Source organism: Blennius ocellaris, assembly GCF_963422515.1.
Source record: "Blennius ocellaris genome assembly, chromosome: 4".
In the NCBI taxonomy this organism is placed as follows: Eukaryota; Metazoa; Chordata; class Actinopteri; order Blenniiformes; family Blenniidae; genus Blennius; species Blennius ocellaris.
The window spans coordinates 7,062,321-7,083,211 of NC_137653.1; the positions used below are offsets into that span (position 1 = coordinate 7,062,321).

General features: G+C 38.5%; 1 protein-coding gene across 1 annotated transcript in view; it reads left to right on the plus strand.

Annotated features, from left to right (window-relative positions):
- Positions 1-20,891, plus strand: part of LOC308129225 (metabotropic glutamate receptor 4-like) — a gene marked incomplete at both ends in the record, with an annotated part of 145,833 nt that overhangs the window by 95,941 nt on the left and 29,001 nt on the right. The window contains 3 exons of the mRNA XM_080495069.1: positions 3,640-3,775; positions 3,975-4,129; positions 4,403-4,543. Of these exons, the coding sequence (XP_080351195.1) occupies positions 3,640-3,775; positions 3,975-4,129; positions 4,403-4,543 (432 nt within the window). The remainder of the gene's footprint in view (positions 1-3,639; positions 3,776-3,974; positions 4,130-4,402; positions 4,544-20,891) is intronic.

Here is a 20,891-nt window from a genome sequence, read left to right on the forward strand (position 1 = left end):
CCTACAGAGCAAGTTATCTACCAAACTCAGATGTTGCAGAAACACACACGATATTCACTTAAATAGAAGTACAAATACTTGTTTAATAAAATTTTTTAAAAAAGACAGTGTAAAAGAAAAAGAATTGTTTTGTTTTAAGTCAATTAAAACAAATCAGAAAGTAATGCACTGAATCGTACATGAATTACAATAGTAGAACAAATGTGTTTGAAGGACATTTCCAGTAGTTGTTTCTGTTCTCGTGCTGACAGTTTGAAAGCTTTCTCTTAAATATGGCCAAAGATGGGGGAGACTGTTCTGTTATCTAGTTTCACTGTCATGTGGATACCAGCTCTCCCTGTCACTTATGTCTTTTTTAAAGGGCACCTTTTCTCCATGATCAAGTTTCCTCTCTTAGGTCTGTATTATTTGGATCAGGGTTTTTTTAAATTCTTGCTTTTGTTGATGTTTGACTTTTAAAAGAAGCTACAGTCTGTGGGGTCCCATAGATATACATTCTCCACCTGTATTGTACAAGTACGGTAAGTGTTGTGATCAGCTAACATGGAAAAGGTACATGGAACTGAGGGTTCAGTACATCCTGGTCACATCAGTTAGAAATGACTTACACCGGGAGACTGACATTTGAAAGTTATGCAATTTGCATAAAATTACTTTATAGGTGAAACCCAGGCAGTAAAAGAGAGAGAATACAACCTGAACTGCTTCATTGAGTTCACCCCCTTTTCAAACGTTTCTCTTTTTGTACATATTTGTGAGTAAATAAATAAATAAGTTCATGTTGTTGAGGAGGGATGCTGTGATACAAAGAGAACTAAAAACCCTCTCATGCAAACATTTATATGAATGCTTATTGTCCAATATAAAAAGACACCCCCCCCCCCCAAATAAAAAAACAGTGATGTGAAATATAGAAAAATAGAAAAATAACACAGATATGTAAAATATTTAAAATGTAAGACCAAGTTTTAAGAAACCAATAAAATGGTGGTAATAAAGTTACACTTATCTCTATGTATTCATTTTTATTTTGTAAAACACTCTATAGGTGGGCTGCTTGGAGATAAATGTCCAGAGTTCAGGTGCATCTTTCAAACTTTTTATGTGTTTGCATGAATGTATTACTTCTGTTTCCTCCCTCAGTCGAAAACCATGTGTTTGAGGTTAATTGACCATACATTGCTTATTGATTTAAATTTGAGTGTGCCCTCCCATCTTTCCATCTTTGTTTCTTTGTTGGAATGGAGATTTGTTCAGGGTGTGTCCCGCCTTCAGCTGGAGACTCGATTTGGATGGATTGATGGGTAAATCCACTATGGACAAGTCTTAACAAATTTAAGGAGTAAAAGTTTCAAACTCAGAGAGTGCTAGTGCAGCATCTCTCTTGATGTGAGGACAGAACTAATCCAACTTGTCTGATAGGATTGGATGAAAGGAGAATGTTTTTATTGGACCTTTGTAACTCCTCCAGAGGAAAAAGCTGCAGATTTTTTTCCCACCTCAAAACTCTTAACATATCTGGACCTCTCAAATGAAAAGACTGTGTTTCTTCTCATGTTGACATAGCGACAACGCACAGACGGGGGTCGCACATGAAAAGAATTTGTACTTGGCTGTGTTTGTGAAGGATCTAGATATCCTGCTGGTTTGCTCATTTGCTGGCTTTTTATGTCTCAATTCTGTCAAAACTAATTAGGAGAAAGGACAAGGTAACCAAATATGCTGGATTTGCATTCATTTACTCTGGGTAGAAAAATGGGAAAATGTCAAGGTCTATATGACACATTTGGAGGGGAGCTTACTGATGGGGGGCCTGTAGGCCGACCACACATGTCACTCTCAAAGTGAGCAGGATAGCGTCAAATGACTTCGCCATCGCCATTATAAGTCGTTGCATGTGCAAGGACTGCGTCGGAAGTTTTGTGTGACCTTCTCAAACTCGATAAGGCTTTGGTGACATGAGCTCTGTCTCAAACCTCGAACTTTTTGGAGACGGCGAAATTGGGACTGTTTTCTCATTGAGCTGAGCAGCAGAGCAGAAGTCCAGTAAGTCTCGACCGAAAAGCAATCAATAATCATCTGCTCAGTTCCTCCTCTCTGTGACGGTTGATACATAACCACATGACTCGCTCATCATGAGCAATGTGTGACTGTACTTAATTTGAAGTTCACTGTTCACTGCTTTTTTGCCCTGATTGCTTGACTGTAAATAAATACTCACTTTACATAAGAGTCCTGGAAAGAGTTAAACTTCACTTCACTAAACTGCTCTCCATGTACATGTGTTATTTCCTTCTTTTGAAACGATTTGTCATTTTATGTCATTTTATGTGTGTGCTGTGTTATGTGAAAGGACCATCACTTTATTCTAAAGCACCATCCCGGCTTTTTATTTGTTGAGATATAGAAAATGATACACATAGCTATTTGTTACTGTGTACTGAGTTGTAACAAACAGTACAGTGGCCTGCATGGCTTAAACCAGCATGACCCAGCTTTACATCACAGTGGAATTTCATAATCTCTCAATACACAGACTGAAGACGTCATATAATCTTGTTGAAAATAAAGTTTGGAGTAAACCGATTTCCCTCTGCCTTCCAAGTCAAATGTAGTACTTCCTATATAACAAATAATGTGCAGCTGCTCTGAATCTGCTCTGTTGTCGGGGTTTTAATGGTTTGTTTTAAAGCCACTGACAACTAAACCAGCCAATACTTCCATGGACTGTCTTTAGTGTTGATTGTTGTTACTTTTTACATTTTTATGGAAAAAGTTAGTTGAGCTAAAACTCACTGGTTTATCTGATTCATCACATAAACATTGTGATATTGGATAAAAAAAATAAAAAAAAAGAAGTAATGAAAATGACTCCTCAAAAAGACCTTAGTGTGACTTTAAGGAAGCATAGTACAATTTACAAAATAACAACAAAAATCTTGTTGCACAGGAGCTAAAAGTGTGATACTCTTTTCACATCGTTCAGTAAACTACACATTCAGTGTTGACCGTGTAAACAACACGCTGACATGAGGTACCGAGATGCATTTTCTTGAGTTGTGAAATCATATTTTTATTTAATGGGGTTTTTGACAGGCAATGTGTGCATATTGTATCAAAGTTATCGCTCAGTGAAGTTGCATTTCCTGCCACAGAAATTTTAAGTAAATTCTGAGAACTGAATAGGTTCTTATTTATTGCTGGAAGATAGGAATCTCCTCAAAGTTCACAATAGTTTCTTTAGTCTTGAAATGAATATAGTTTTGTCAATGCTTGTCAAAAATGCCAAAAGTATGCTCTAAGTGATTGTGCTCACTTGGTTTACAAACATATATTTGACTTTACTAAGTCTCAAGAGTGCGTGTTGTTTTGAAATCTTCCACCTGTCACTCTCAAGCAGAATTGAGTCTAATTTTAGATAGATTTTTGATTTTCGTTGCCTGGATATGTTGAAGTCTATCTGCTGCAAAGTTATAAAAGCAAAGTTCACAACACAGCTAAAAGGAGTCCACATTGTGCCTTTACTGATTCCTGCGTTGCAGCTGTATGCTTGCTTTTCTGTGATATTGCTGGCAAAGGTGAAAGTTTATTTTGACAGATTATACAAAGTGTCTTACAACATCTTGAAATGTCTTTCAGGCGGTGTTTGCATCTCCCAGTCAGTCAAGATTCCCCGGGAGCCAAAGCTGGGGGAGTTTGACAAGGTCATCCGGCGGCTCCGAGAAAATCCAAATGCTCGAGTTGTCATACTTTTTGCCAACGAAGACGATATCAGGTGAGGCCTGGTAATAGTTACTAAAGACTTCTTTGAAGATTAGAAAACAGGAGGGCAGAGCAGACGGCTCGGAAACGTGTGGCAAACGGCAGTTTTCGGTCCGGCTCCAGAGTACGGTGGAAAGAATCGAAAATCAAAGTGTAGCTGCTTGGGTTGCTGACCTTATCTGCAGCAACATCTGTTTCCTCACCTTTCGCAGGCGGCTACTCCACGCAGCGAAAAAGGCCAACCAGACAGGTCATTTCATCTGGGTGGGTTCGGACAGCTGGGGCTCAAAGATCTCTCCGGTTGTGCAGCAGGAGGAGATGGCAGAGGGAGCAGTCACAATCTTGCCCAAGCGGCAGTCCATCAAAGGTACAAAGACGGGCATCGGGCAAGCATCTGATGTCGGCCTCTTCTGAAAACCATTTGCACATTTCAGGGAAATCATCTTTCATGTGCGAGAGGGCGTTTGGAAAGAACACAATGCTTAAGCTTAAAATTACTTAAAATGATATACCATACAAACAAATTAGGCAAGCTAAACACACACAGCATTGTATACAGCTTGTTTACAGCTTGTAGCTATACTATTGTTTACACTGAGAGTGGCCGCGTCAGTGACAATGAACGCATTGATCTGTCCAGGGTTTGATCGTTACTTCATCAGCCGCACGCTGGAGAACAACAGAAGGAATATCTGGTTTGCCGAGTTCTGGGAGAACAACTTCAACTGCAAACTCAGCCGTCACGCGGTGAAGAAAGGGTCCGGGCTCAAAAAGTGCACAAGTAAGAAATTCTCCCGTTGAGAAAGAGTTGCCCGTTGTACCTTTTTGTTTGAAGTTTCAGCCGACTTCTAAAACATCCTGTCTTTTGTTGTCTTGAGAGATGTGACACATTCGGCTCATGGTGTAGTGCTTTTGACGGCATCGCCCACCTATTTAAAGTGCGGCAGCCATACGTCCAATATTCAAAATCCCCGTTCATCTCCCAGCTCATTTCATGGCTGCTGTATATTTCCGCTGAGTCAACTGTGTTTACCCGCACGGCCATTACAAGTGACTGGCTTATCTGGGCTGCTTTGTTAAAGCTTCAGGCTCACTGCCGTACTTCCTGCTACTGTAGATAACACAGTCTCTCTTTTTGTCGGAAAAAAAAACCTCACTGCAATTCTATCATGATTGAGACAAGTGCAATATACGTCAATGGAGGAGATTTTCACACCGTTGTCTGCATGTGCAATAACTTTTATTTTTTTCCTGAAATGTTGTAAACTGGCAGTGACTGAGAGAAGCTTATTACATGTGTTGCACGTCGTGTGGAGAGTGTAATTATAGTATATGATCCTGATGTTCTGGAATTATCACAGGTTCACAGTATCACCTGCGAGAGGTTGGCATTATTTTTTACATTTTTATATTTAACAGCTTTTTGTGCTGTTTTTACATGTGTGTATAAACCACAATTACAGAAACAACAATAACCACTGAAAATGACTACTATATGACCATATTGGTACCTTCTGGTTGAAAATACAGTGAAATGGTCTAAAGTACAAAGTGAAAGCTTTTCTAAAACATTGTATTCACACTAATTGGTTACGCTTTAGGTTTGTCATATTACAAAAAAATATTGTTGTTAAAATCTTTGTTAATTCTTTCTTACTTGTGTGTTGGTCCTAAAATGTTTGGGTGGGCATAATGGTGAAGGGTTGGCATCTCGGAATGCTAATGCACTATTGACTCACTGAAATTGGGTTTTCAATCAATTGCCCAATGTTCTCCTTGTTAGTTTTATAGAACTTTGTGTTACCAGCCATAGATGGGTGACTCTGGCTTCGTTGCTCACATGAGTTCTGTCAAGACTTTGTGAGGCGTTAAAGTCGCGTTTGTTGCTTGCAGCAGCTTGTTTTCTCCGGGGTTTATTTAAAACCTGCAGTAAGGCCTGTGTGCACAGCTGCACAGCCGGGCAGGGCACACTTCAGCCTGAGACGACGCAAGTTTGTTGCTCACAGCAGTTTTCATTAAACATCTGTTGGAAGATTTTCACGAGTGTCTCTAAAGCTGGCCAATACATCTTTGAATTTTAGGCAATGCAGGTTTGTTTTCTTGATTTTTTTTTTTTTTTTTTTTATGTTTAAAAAAAACACCTTCATCAAGATCTGTATGTGTCTTCATGCACAATAGTGCACTTTTACACACGATCCAGCAATGATGTCATAGTGGACTTATCCCCAACAAAACCAGCAGCTTGCGAGTGTTAAGACGGTTAAAGTCTTTTTTCTTAACATGTAATTGTTAATTGCAGGGTATTCAATACAGCAATATTGGGTACATTTTCAACCAGTTTTTTTCTTTTTTCAGTATTTGATATGTATTTCATTTAAATAGTAGTAATATTTAGTAGCTAAAATATTACAGCACTGGAACATCACTGTCTTTGACAGTAACGCTTTGATTGCTGATTGTTATGATGGAATTAGAGATTCGGTTACGTGACTCAAATTTATTAAACACCCACAATCACAACCAGCTCAACAAAATAATATAAAACTAAACCAAGTGTCAACGTGAGTTTTCACACGCTTAAGAAATGACAGTGGAGCGGCTGGGCTGATGTGCAAAGTTACAAGTATTGAAGTTTTAGTGCAGAGCTGCTGTTAGCTTTGTGATTATCAACAGGAGTTGTAACCATTGAAGAGCAGCTCTATTATAGTTTCAGTGAACTCCTGTTACATGGATTAGCAGTGCTTTTGTAATCCTGGATTAACTCAGTTGTGTCAGTAGCAATAATTAAATTCAATTTGGTTTTATTTATAAAGCACTAAAACAAACAAACAGTAATTTCAAGGCACTTTTGCAGAGAAAAACCCAACAATTCCATGAGCAAGCATAGGCAATGGTGGAAAGGAAAAAAAAAAAAACCTCTTTTAACAGAAAGAGAGTTGCAGAACCAGGCTCAGAGGTGGCAGCTTTATGCTGTTGTGGTTGGGGTGAAGGGGTAGAAAGAGAGGAAAATATCAAACCGAGAGCAACAAGCAACAGACAGTTGCATTGTTAGGGGGAATGGAGGGATACAAACTGTTGTTCAGTTCCATATCAACAGGTGTTCAATGTCCGAACTTCGTCATGAAGCAGACAGGGGACATTGTGGGGATATTCTTTAATGAATGGTATGTATAGATGGAAAGTCCTAGTTTTGGTTTTCTCATCACTTTTGATTATTAGTGTGAAGAATAGACAGTCTGGGGGCTATGGTTGTGAGAAATAGGAATGTCAAATCTGTCAGCAGTGAAGAATATAAAGGTTACATGTATCCACAGCACCAACAACGCTTTCACATTAGATGGCCTAATTATCATTAGCTGGCCTGCCTGCTACTGTCCTCATGTTGGATATTTATCTCAGCTGTTTTGTTGCTGCTGCTTCTTCTTCTTCTTCTTTTTTTTTTTTGTTAACTCGTTAAACATGATCTACTTTCATCGTAGGCACACACACATTAACTTTACCATTTCCCTTTGAACAAATATTCCACTAACAAGTGAAACAAATTCAGGTGCTAAGACTTTGTCCAGTGGGTAAAGAAAGTCTGCTTTACCTGGAGAGTTTAATCCTTTTCAAAGGGGAATCTTGAAGCCTGATTTTATCTGTTTTGAGAGGAGTCATGCAGGCAACAGCCCACAGTGTTTACAAGCCTGCAGGCTTCACCAAAACAAAATCATGATAGTGGAAGCTGTGTCAGAAACTCTTTTGTTATGTATCCATGGGCATTTTCAGTGTCTATGGTGAAATTCCTTAGATATGTTATGTGTTAGAGTCAGTGTTTAAGAATCAGATTTTTATAGCCTGGCATCTCTTCAATGAATGCAACAATATGTCACAAATTATTAATACAATTAATGTCTATTAATTCTTATTGTGAAGAACACGCTCCGCGTTCTTTTTATATGGTGGAAGTACTCATGATTAATGTATTCTCAGCAGCAAACTAATAAGATACATTTACTAATAACTTCACCACTGATACTGGAACTGGAATTTTCTTTTAGCCTCAATATGTAATTAACAGTCCTGATGTTACGATGCTGTGAAAAAAATACCTACCAGAAGCACAAAAGAAAAGCGTTGCAGCAAAGTTAAGGTGCGTCATCATTATAGCCATACACGGCATAATTGCCTCAGATATAATTGAAAAGTAAGCTTTAAGTGGTATGGAGACATTCAAATGTAATAATTGGGTTCTTACACCACTGATTTCCATCTGAACTTGTGTTCCAACCATCTGCAATTGAGAATGATTACATAAACACTGTTGATACTTGCTCAATTCATATTACTATGTGGCCAGTTCCATGGAGAAGATCCCAGACACTTAATAGTCACATGTCTGTGTATATCTATTGCAAATTAGGTTGAACATCATCATGGGGTTCAACATCTAGTTTCTGCTTTGTCCCTATCACAACTTTCATTTGCATTAATCCAATGGTTGTCTCACAATATACACAACCTAAAAAAAAAAAAAACCTACTGTGAAATATTGAGATGTAACTTATAGTGATAGGCTTAATCACCACTATGAGAATATTTTGCAAACGCTTGCCACTTGATTGCAAAAAGCTTTAATTTATGTAAAAGTGTCACGCTATAGGTTAAAGGAATCAAATATTAATCTGCAGGTACTCTTGTTTGTTCTTTCATAGTAATGAGGCCACCTGAGGACAGTATGATCCCGTCTGAATCAACAGTTTGACAGTTTGACATAGTGTACTTTGTAAGACAGGACCAAAATGTATTATTTGGTGCTATACACAGTCGCATATATAAAGTTGATTTTGGTTTAATTATACTAGAGATTAAGTGGTGTGTGTGTGTGTGTGTGTGTGTGTGTGTGTGTGTGTGTGCGTGCGTGCGTGCGTGTGCGCGTGTGCGTCTGCGTGCGTGCTTGCGCTTGCCCAGAGTATACTGGGATTAGCTTAAGGCCCTGCCACAGTGAACAGGATTAAGTGGGATGGATGGATGGATGGATGGATGGATGGATGGATGGATGGATGGATGGATGGATGGATGGATGGATGGATGGATGGAGAGTAGCTTGAACTGATTCAGGCCAATAAGAAAAAACATAAACTGTTCTCATTGTTATTGAAAAAAAACCCCGCCATTATCTCTCGATTGATTACATTTGCATAATATTTGTATGAAGTTTGCCTTTGTGGGATGAGCAACAATGTGGGATTTTGTGGTTTGTGCTCCCTGCAAAAGAATCAGTCAACTCTTCATTGCTGAGGCCAAACACCTATAGTTCCGTATTTATGTTCAATTGTTGACTATGTAGCAAATAAGAATACTGTACATAGAAAAGCTCACTTCACAGTAAGGACACAGTATCAAGGAAGAAACATTGCGTTACATTATGCTGCGGAATAGGACAAGGAGCGGAGTCGTGGGGTAAAACAATAAATCAGTACATCATTAGACAGGAGACAGAGATGGAAAATCACTCACTCCTGCACTCAAGGCAGTGTTTTTTTTTTTATTCTCTTAAGACTGAATTTGTATATCTTAAGGCAGGAACCATGCAAACTCCAGAGAATCAAATAGAATCAAAGTAAGTACCTTCTTGCTGTGAGGAGTCAGCGCTAACTGGTAAATCAACCAGACTATCTCACAACAGTTCTTTTTAATGCATAGACTCCAGTACTTATGAACAACAGTGTGCCCTGACAGCATGCACACTGCGCGTCCATGTGTGCTTCACACAGCGGTAATCCACACAACAGCGAACTGAGCTGAGTTTCAAATACTGCTGCATTAAGACCGAGGAAAAGGAAAACATCAAAGGAAGAATCCAAGCAAAATCTCCAGGCTGTGCATTATACAGATGTATGTACAACAGTTTTTATAGCATTTTTCTCTTCACTATATGTTTTTGTTGAGTGTGCGAAAAAAACAAAACCCCAATAAACATAGAAATACTGTGTTTTCTTGGAGTGAAGTACAAAATCTAAGCAGGATATGTGCTCTTAACACAATTACTGCTCACTATTGAAAGATAATCAAATTAGATTTTCAAACAGATTCACAAAGCAGATAACACTTGTTTGTGTGGAACATCCAGTGGCCACATAACCTTATTTATTCAATAAACAATGGTTCCCCAGCATAAAAAGCGACTGGCGGTTTTTGGGGACGGCAGCCAAGCTGTTTCACAGGATGAGAACTGCTTTTGTCAAAAACAACACAGTCGATTCCTGTTTGAATGTTATCAAGAAGTTTCACAATCACATAACTGTTAATATGCTTCCCACACTAAGCGGTACATTCAATGGGAGAAGTCTTCATAGGTTGGTGAGGATTTTGAGAGAAAGCCCACATAAGACTTCTAAAGCGCTTCGGGCTCAGTTGGAACCAACTGGAGCTGTAGTTTCTGTCCGTATCAAATGTCTCACACAAAAGCAAGTTTGGACTTCATGGGTGGAGGCCAAGGACAAAAACTGTTGAAAGAAAGGCACAAAAAGGCACGACTAATGTTTGCAAAACTGTCAAAAATAAGTTTCTCTTCTTAGATAAAGCTCTGTGGGCAGATAGAAACCACATGAAATGTCGTTAGGAGTGTTCACCAGTATGTTTCTAGGTCTTCTGTTGTGCTACGGGGCAGCTTTGTAACCTTTTGTGCTGGAGGTATTGAACATATCAAAAGAATGATGAAATCTAAAGGCTTTTTTTTTTTTTTTTAGAGAGAAATGTGGAAAAAAAGAATCAAGGCTCAATGTGAAGGTTTATGGTCTTTAAGCAGGACAATGAGCCAAATCTGGCATTGAGTAGCACAAAAGAACAGTTGAAAAAGAAAACTGGCCAGCAATGACTTCTCACCAAAATCCGATGGAAAATCTCAGGTGAGACCTGAAACCACTGCAGGATGAACTCCTGCAAACTTAAAATGTTTGAATATAATCAAAGAGTTACAGAAACTGGCAGCAGACAGATGCAAAAAAAAAAAAAAAAAGAATTTAGGTGGACACGGAAAATGTTCAAATGTTGAAGTGTTAGGGATCATTTTGCCAAGAATTTTTTCTTCCCACATTCCACAGACAAAGTTGTTGAATTTAAATTGGCTGTAGGTTTGTCTTTGAGTCATCTGGCAATGAGCCTGCCGTGAACCCAGCGGTCACTGAGCATATACATGTTGCAGCGCTTTCTCATCACACAGTTATAGAAGCAAGATTAATGAACTACAGGAGGAGAGATTTATGACTCATTTGTGTTTCAAAGTCACCTTTACTAATGGGCACTGTCACTGGGAAGATTAAACATCTGATAGCCGTGTGTCACAACATAGGAAAAATTAAATACTATAATACTATACTTGAAGCCTAGTTTACTTTTACTGACAGAACACAATGTCACAATGTGTGTGTGTGTGTGTGTGTGTGTGTGTGTGTGTGTGTGTGTGTGTGTGTGTGTGTGTGTGTGTGTGTGTGTGTGTGTGTGTGTGTGTGTGTGTGTGTGTGTGTGTGTGTGTGTGTGTGTGTGCGCGCGCCATTCACCAAAACTACCATAATAGCTCATAATAGACCACTGAGTGAGCAAGACCATTTTTTGGTTTATGTTGTGATGAATGGTGATGTACCAGGTAGTTGTAACCAGATAACTTACAATCCCATATCATTCCCTCAATTTTCTGTAATATAAATAAAATCTTTTTAGATTTATGTATGAAAATTACATAAACGGCGAAGCAGATTATCACTCGCTCACGCTTATTGTGCATCACGATTATTATGCAGGAGATGCAAGAATATTTTCCTTTGTACTTGTTTTGTTTACAATGACATCTTGAAAGGAACTTTAAAAAAATGAATAGATAAAAAATTATATATATATATATATATATATATATATATATATATATATATATACTGTATACTGTGTGTATGTGTGTGTATATATATATATAAGTGTATATAAGTGTTATTCTTATGATTGTGTACCACTTTCAAAAGAGATGAGATGATTGGTGACTATAAACTGACCATTTAATGTTTAAATGTGTGTACAAGTGTGTGTTTGTCCTATGATGGACTTGCTCATTGTCAAGGTTGTGTCCTCTATCTTATCCAATATCAAGTAGGATAGACGATTTTTTGAGCCACAGTACTTTTCTTGCATTCAAAATATCCCGCGGCATACAACCGATTGGTAGTATGCCGCGGGATATTTTGATTAGATTTGATATTTGATTTCTGATTAGAAAGGTTACAAAATTACATACTTTAGCTTTAGAAACCACATTTAATAACAATATTTAGGTTTTTTTTTATGGATTCTGTTCCAAATAAAATAGTTCAATAAAGAAATGGATCAAAACTATTTTATTAATATCAAAAAGTGGAGAAATTGAATAAGAATGTTTCCTTTTCAAATATCTATCCACCACTTTCCTGCCACAGCATCCCCTGTGTCACTTCTTCTTCTTTTGGTAGCTAGCATCCTCATTGTTGCTCTACTGCTCTCATTTTATTGTCTTACATTAACAGGGTCAGTAGCGATGTGCTCCTTACTGCCACCTACTGGCAAGGGAGGGTGTGTACATTTATTGATGCCATCACATTTCAGGTGGAGACACTCATTTTTCTTTCTTTTTTTTTGTTTGTTTACCAAGTGAATGAAATTGTCCAAGACACACCTGACAATCTCTCCCAGCACAGTGCAAATCACTGGGATAGACTATTACTTTGGATCAATATAATGATTGATATTGATGGAGAAAGAGATGAAGATGGATGGATTATATTCCAATTTCTTTTGAATAGACTTCAGTTTGTTGGCTACAGGGTAGCTCTGAATTGATTGATTGAAGTGACAAAGCTACAGACATCAGTTTCTTCCGTTTTCACAGCCAAAATGAAACCAGACAAGAGAAAAACAATCTGATCTATGTCATCCTGTAAACATGCACAAGGAGATCATCATGTATGACTGTGGGAGCGAGCCCAGTCGTATAGCTCCGCTGTAATAGCGTATGAAATGATGAATACAAGAGGAGGACAAGAGCTCTGAAATCCAAAACTCATGGGATGCAGACTTATTTATAGACAAAGGACAGTGTTGGCAACACAATAAACAGCAAAGAATTACTCAATACACCAGAGACAAACCACAACTTTTACTCAGGAGGTGGGCTGGAGAACCAGCAGCTGGCGTTCTGTTGGAAGGCAGTAAATCCCAACAATGGGTGCTCTGAAGAGGTAACACCAAGGGTTATATGTATGTAGGGTAGCACTCAGGTGGATAATACTGATACACGATTTAGTCTTATGATTAGTTGGAGGGACCCTTGGTTACCTGCCAGTGGGAATGCTGGTGAGAGCACGGCTGGCTCCTCGGGGAGGTCCTGTAAAGGTTCCTCAGTGTGCCGTGTGACCAGTATCCTGCAACACTGAAACACGTGTTTATGTTTTCCTTCTAAGTGAAGTTTATCACATGAAACAATGGGTTTAGATTTAAAACGGGCACAGAAAAAGGCATACGGCTCTGTATCCTACCGAGCCTTGTAAATCTGAAACGGGTTTTATGTATCTGTCTCTGGAGTCACACTACAACAAGGCTGCTGGAATATTTACAAGTATCTATGTTAGTTTACTGGAAAGCACAAAACTGAATGTGAAATCAAGGCCAGTTTAATATGTTCTCTTTTATATTTACAAGCATAAGATGATGTGAGCAAATGTATCTCGAGAGACAAATACAATCTCACAATTTGTATTTGAAATCATGTTTTGCAATAACAAATCTAAAGTTCTAAATCAAGGATTTTGGAGCTGGCTAACAGGAGACTTCCGTCTGGAACTGAGATATCAGTGATGCAGCAGTCAAAACTAATGTCCGATTGGCCAAATAGTATTACCATAAAGTGACACACACACACACACACACACACACACACACACACACACACACACACACACACACACACACACACACACACACACACACACACACACACACACACACACACACACACACACACACACACACACACACACACACACACACACACACACACACACACACACACACACTAACAATGTGTTGTCCTGATTCTATATTGTATATATTGATAATGTCCTAAACATGCATTCAGGAAGCTAATAATCAATTAATCAGTGACATTTGTGATTATAGTTCAACGTGTCAGTATATCCTACTGCAAAGTCTAAAACCTTGTCGCAGGTTATAAAATACCAGCCCAACCTAACCACATTATCATCATTAAACATCAAGTGTGTTCATGTTTTTACTTAATCCCCAAATATTTATGTGATGGTAGCATTTTTTGTTTCATCAAATTTCTTTTCAGCAATGGTACACACATAAACTGATGATATATATATATATATTTTTTAAGTCTTGTTTAGTTCATGCTCAAAAACCAGGAAGTATAAATTATATATTAAGTTCTTGATTGAATTAAAACGACTTTCAAAATCTGTGCATGATCAATTCAGAACTTTTTGTCTTGTGGGGAGGTGCAGCGAGGGACACAGACTGTCGAAAGGTGGCACTTTGAAATTAAAATTTAATTTGTTTATATAATACCCGGCAGTCTTTGATTATATTCAACGGTAAACTTTGGTGTAGTTAACACATTTTTATTGATAGAGTTAAATTAAATCATTCACATTCAGAACTGCAGAACTAACTTGTTTACACAAAATCAGAGGCAGCCTGAACACAAACAGACATTTTGAATAAATCCAAATATCACTTTGCACCATGAATGATGTACTGCCTGGGGATGTGCGTTTAATGTGAGAATTACATTCAGCTATATAGCTGTTCTTCTTAGTACAGTTTTGTATCGGGTTCATGTTTTCTGACTTGAATTGAACACAATGATTGACAGCTCTGGTGAAGAGCGGCTGAGAAGATTCCAGGGGTCGATGATGTCGTGCCATCATCCATATGTGAACTTTATTAGTCGTTTCACCCGCTTTGATTCCTCCTGTCATAAACACAAGAGGGAGTAGAGCAGGGGTGCCACAAACCCAACAAGCAAATTGTGAAAACTACAAGGAAGGCATTGCATTTTTTTTAACACAGCTTTCTTATGAGGAGTGGACACGTATAACAGTTGAAGGCCGGCACACATGGATGCATGAAAGCCGGCAAACTCGCCTCAAAGCCTCAAAGCCATTCTGTTAGGGTGAGTTTGTTAAAACATGCATGCAAAAGGCTGCAAATTGCGACAGTTATAGATGTTTTTTGGACATTTCATTGTATTTTGTGTCATCAAAATTGGCTTTATGTTGAGGGTTAAGGTACTAATGTTCAGATTTTCATTTTTTTTCCATTGCTTTATTTTTTTTCAATTCTACTCCTTTCAAACATTTTCAATGCGTATACTATGTCATCTGAATGTATATTTAAAGGTTATTGTGCTACTCTTTTACCATTCCAACCCACTCAAGAGGAAATTGGGCTGTATGTAACCTCTGAACTGAACTGTTTTGACTTTTTGAAAATATAACGCTTTTTTGGGGGGTATTTCAAAATGTTTATTATCAATTGTCTGATAGAGGTCCTAACCTATTTGTTGATTCACTAACAAATTCCCAGTGAATGATTATAAATGTTTTTTGATCGACCTTGGAAATCTGCATATTTTCATCTTTTTGTTATGACTATTCAATCCATACCTGCAAAAAAAAATTTGGCATCAGCATAATAACATCCTCATCGTGGTAGTGGATGCTCTATAGGCACCTGCATAATGGAGTAAGTAGCTCTTCTATCACTTGCCTCGCTCATTACAGGCATTTCAGTGCAACATTTTACTGCCGGCCTGCTTCACAGGGAGCCAAAGACCACAAAATGAGTTTGAGGTTAAAGTGTGACGCTTGTGACGCCTCTCCACTGGTGGAGAGCTCTGCAGTGTCCCCGAGTGCAGCCGTGCGAGAGCCACGTGGAACATGCTGCAGAATTATCAGTGTCCTGAGAGGGTTAGACTGCTTAGTGTGATCAAAGGATAAGGAGGGCATGAGTGGCTGGAGGAAGAAGAAAAAAAAGGCGAGACCTGTCTTTCATCAGTGAATGAAGCAGATGTAAAACTGATATTGATCAACTCGGAGAGGAGCGGGAAGGTAGAGCAGTGACTCGTCACACAGACAACGTTTCTCCTGCACGTTAATGGTGCGGGGGAGCGGCGGGAAACAAAAGCTGTACAGATAAAGCGAGCATGTGCTTTCCCATCCAACCATCTATTTTTTTTTTAAACCGCTTATCCTGAACAGGGTTGCAGGGTGGCTGGAGTGTTTCCCAGCATGCACTGGGTGAGAGATGGAGAATATTTTGGACAGCTTGCCAGTTTCTGACAGAAGGATTTTTTTTTTTTTTGGTTGTTGTTGTTGGGGGATGAAGCTGAATAAAACCCAGAACAGAGTGAAATCATTTGGGCCTTCTTTTGGCTACTGTGAACACAATTCAAGGCACAATTCAATTGTTTCACATTGTGTTTCACATTGTGCTTCACGTTGTGTTTCAAATGTGCGATTAAAATGAAAATGAGCAAATGTGATGCGAAATTCAAAAAAAGTGAACTAAAACACAGCATATCATCGAAGCAGTTCCAAACTAGCTTTATGGATTAAATGTCATCAACTTCTAAAGAAGGTAAATTCCACTCTCTGGCTACCTGCTACATAACAATCACATTGAATTTTATTCTAATACATAAAATGCACAAAAAGTTGTTTTTGTTGCTTGCTAAGCCAACACAACCGATGTCAGCTGAATGATTTGCTGGCAAAAGACAATTTTGAATGGAATATATGTGGACGTTCGCCCGTAGTGGCTTAATTGGTCAATCAGATGAATTACAAAACAATGTGATAATATATTATACATTTTGGAGATATTACAAGGAGAAAAACATGCACGTGAGCTTCCAAAATCTAAAAAATAAGATTTTACTTAGTTTAAATCCTTACTATGTTTGGTCGTTTGATTAGAAATTGTGTTGTTATATTTGGACTTGAAGTTGATAGGTAACTAGTGTTCAAAATTGAAAAACTTAGTAGTTTCACCTCTACAATACAACAAATGTCACCTTAAGCTGTAAAGTCACACGCAAGAAGACGAAACTCAATATCGCACATCATAAAATAGAAGGTTACGACATGTAACAGCGGTGTCAGAGTGATTTAAGAGACAGTGTGACTGCGGTGGTTAGAAGAGACGGGATGGCCTGTGGCCAGTCACAAAGTGAAAAAAAAAACAAAAAACAGGTCAGAGGTCCTGTGCCCACGCTCTCTGTCATTGGATGTCTTGTGTGATACCTCCATGGAGGACACCCACACTTTGCTTCTGCTTTGTCTAATCTAAACGGATTTCTCTGAAAGCAAAACGCTCAGAAAATCTGTGTGAGAGAGCCAAAATGCCAATGAGGAGGGAGCTACAGAGAAGGGTGGGGGTGGGGGGGGCGCTGAGTCTTACGGAGAGGAAACAATACAAAGTTATTGTGGGTGGCCTGCCAAACCTGCCAGAGAAATGACTCTCACACCCACTTTGGCTGACAGGATTCCCCATGGCACAGGCATGGCGGCCAAACTGTGGCGATCTCTGTCCAATCAAGGCCCTGTGGCCCTTAATTACTGAGCCGTAACCTCCAACAATAATTCATGCATTTCAAAAGCTCGTGAGATTATCTGGGGCATTAAAGCCCCTCTGGTCTGCAGCGCAGAGCCGGAGATGTAGCAAATAAAATATGGCTGACAGAAGGAGACCTCTGCTGATTTGGGGGCTAGCACTCTTTCAGATTGAAGTGGCCACTGAAAATGGCCTGAACCTTCAGACGACAGACGTTGCATAACAAGTGACTACTGGTTACGCAATGTTCAGTGATGAAACATTAGTATTGATTTGCTCAAGAGACAATGGCAGCATAGACAGCCCTGTTATCCGGGGGAGTGGGCAGTCACAAAACATTAGCGCTCATTTATTTAAACAATTGAACTTAATCTCCAGATTATTTGTTAAAAGTTTTAGGCCAGGAGATCAAATTAATTTAAAATAATACAAAATCTATTTTGGATTCATTATGACTCTTAAAAATATAGAGGTTAAAAAGACCTACAATTGAAAACAGAACAAGGAAATTGTGCCCACTTAGAGCTATTTCAGTTTGATTTCACTTGATGTGTCACAGTACCCAGTCGCCATTCAGATGCTTCTTGCTTGTTATTTACAAGCAACAAGGTTATCATTATGTTACGTTATGATTGCAGTTGAGGCGAGGTATAGCAGTTATTTGCAGCCTTTATATCATCACCATTTGTGTTTGTTATTTTAACGATCCATTTTTTTTAACCACTGAATGAGGGAGAAACACAAAACAAAACACATATTTGACTACCACTGTGTAATTAGTTTTCACAGTACATTTGGTAATTTGTGACTGGTAAAATATTCATTGACAACCCCGATTCAACAATAGCTTGGACAATGTGTAAGATGCAAATGAGCAGGATGCATCGGTTTATAGTTTTCATAGACTCATATCTCATTCACAACACAACATAAACTACGTAGCAGAGCATAACAAAGGCTTTTGGAGATACAGGAGTAAAGATGAGCAGAGTTGAAGGCAGTTTAAACATTTTGAAGTTTCTATAAATGCTGAAAAGTACAGTATGTCAAAAAAGAAATTGGAAGAAATTACGTTTCCATCAAGAGTCTCTGCCATTGAAGACCGCTCTCCATTTACCAGCTCAATATAGCGGACTATATGGTGCATACGACACAACAGTATGGCTTAAATACCAAATAGAATAGAATAGAATAGAATAGAAATAATGAATTGATTCCAGGGAGAAACTCTTGGCAGAATTGCTCGACACACAATTTACAATAAATTGAATAAAATATTGATACAATTTTCAAACATTAATCACATAAAAAGCATAAATATGATGATAAATCAATTATTATTATTTGTACACAGAGAAGGCTTTGACAGTAAAAAAAAACAAATGCTTGATTAACAGAATGTTAATCAAGATCGAGGTCCAAAAGTACACTGTATGGTCAGTGGATGTGGGAAACACAAACACACTTTAATGTATGCCTTTTATTAATCATATTTTTTTAGTTCTTTGTAAAGTTTGTGGGTATTTCTTTAATTTCTTTTACTCTTGAATTACCCTGTGTTTGAATGGTGCTCTATAAATAAATTTGCCTTGCCTTGCCTTACCTACCGAATTGGTCTCATCTCTCTCTTTCCCAACAAACTGTCCAACATAAGCCGCCCCCTTTTAATGTGCTCATTCTTTATCTTGTCCAATTTTTAAAAGATTTGGCACATGAAACAAAAAATCTGGCAAAGAGAATACTGCGCTGTTGAGCAGTGAGAATCCTGCATCACACAGGAATGTGACAGGATTTCTCTCCCAAACCAGCAAAAATCTGTCATTTTGTAGACTTTTATATAATCGTCTTCGAAGAAGACGGCACAGCAAACATTGAAAAGTCACTGCTTTCTATTTGTATTTCTATGTTGCACATTGTCACAACTATTTTAATTGTTTTTTTCTGTTACAGAAAAAGGCTGGTTCGAGAATTCACTGTAATTTTTTTTATGACCAGGGTATTTGAAATTTCAAAAAAGACATTTTACCAGTGCATTAACCAAATCAATTGTCTATCACAATACCTAATGTTTTTGTCTATTTTCCTATTGTTTTGGTAATTGTGGCTTCGGGCAAGTTGGTAAAACTCGTTCATACACCATCCAAGTTTTTTTTTTTTTCATCCAACATTATTGTTCAATTATAGTAAAAAATCTCAGCAGCAGATTCCCTGCTGGGCGCTTATTACCTTGCAAAGCTTAATTGAATTCCATTTGGCAGTTATATAAATATATGCTGCTCTATCATTAGCTCATCCCGGGTAATTAGGCTATTGTTAATCCTAATTGAACACACCTGCTTTTTATAATCCCTCATGCACATGCGGCGGTTACAATAAGACAGCTTTAGGATTTAAGGCTTGCAAGGGGAGAAGACAACTTAGGATTGGCATGTTATAACTCGCTCTCAGAGCCCAGCCCCTCACAGCAATTAACAATCACAAAAACCTACACAACAACCTGGGCAAGGATTAATAAACTCCTATCACGAGTTATTACACTGAGCCTATAAGGGGATTATCCCTGTCCTGTGAATGGATGTCTCTATTTCCCACTTCTTTGAGTCTCTTTAAATACATCCAGACAATGAACACCGAATTCACAGCAGGTTGAGTCTAACAAGTCAGGAATGAGGGAGTCACTCAAATTAATACTGGAAAATGACACAAGGCACATATAGTTTATAGTTAATGACAGAGCCATGTCTGACGAACACATACTGTTAACAGAATCACTGAGGGCAATCAATGTATTCCTTCTGGAAAGACAAAAAAATAGTTTTTGGTTTTAAATTGATGAGGTTTCCCAGAGGAGGAAACCTCGCACTCCATATATTGGAATTGATTCGCTCCTCTGCAGCGATCCAGATATTTACCTTCCAGCTAATTGCAAGAGGCAAGACCCATCGAGTAGGAATAGAAGGGGACTTGCAGAGGAGCAATGCTTTTTCTTCTGAGCCTGTTGGACCAGTGGCCACTGCCTCTATTCAAGCGTTTGACTGGATCTTAAATCTCTGCACAGTCCTGTCCAACCTGAGCTGCTCCACACTGGGGATGATACAGGAGATTGGTATTCAAAAGATAAGTTACTCTATAAATGATTTGATGGATGAATCAACCTACTTCAAACCAAAAGGGTAAGGGGCAAACTCTCAAGGAGATACACAATTTCTTTAAGCTGGATCCACTCATAAAAACCACTCCAGGCTTCAAACGACTACTTTTTTTTGGTTGTTTTTGATTGCTTCAGGGTTGCTGTGAGAAATACAGATCTTCTCTCCGGTGGAGTATTTTAATTCCATTTATACAATCACTTCCAGTCTCCCTCACAATTGCTTAACAACACGAATACCAATGCCAAACTTTACTTTACACTCGACATGGCGAACGACGAGCCAGACGATCACCCACGGAAGATGCATGTTCCACCATATGAATGCCTGTGACCAATT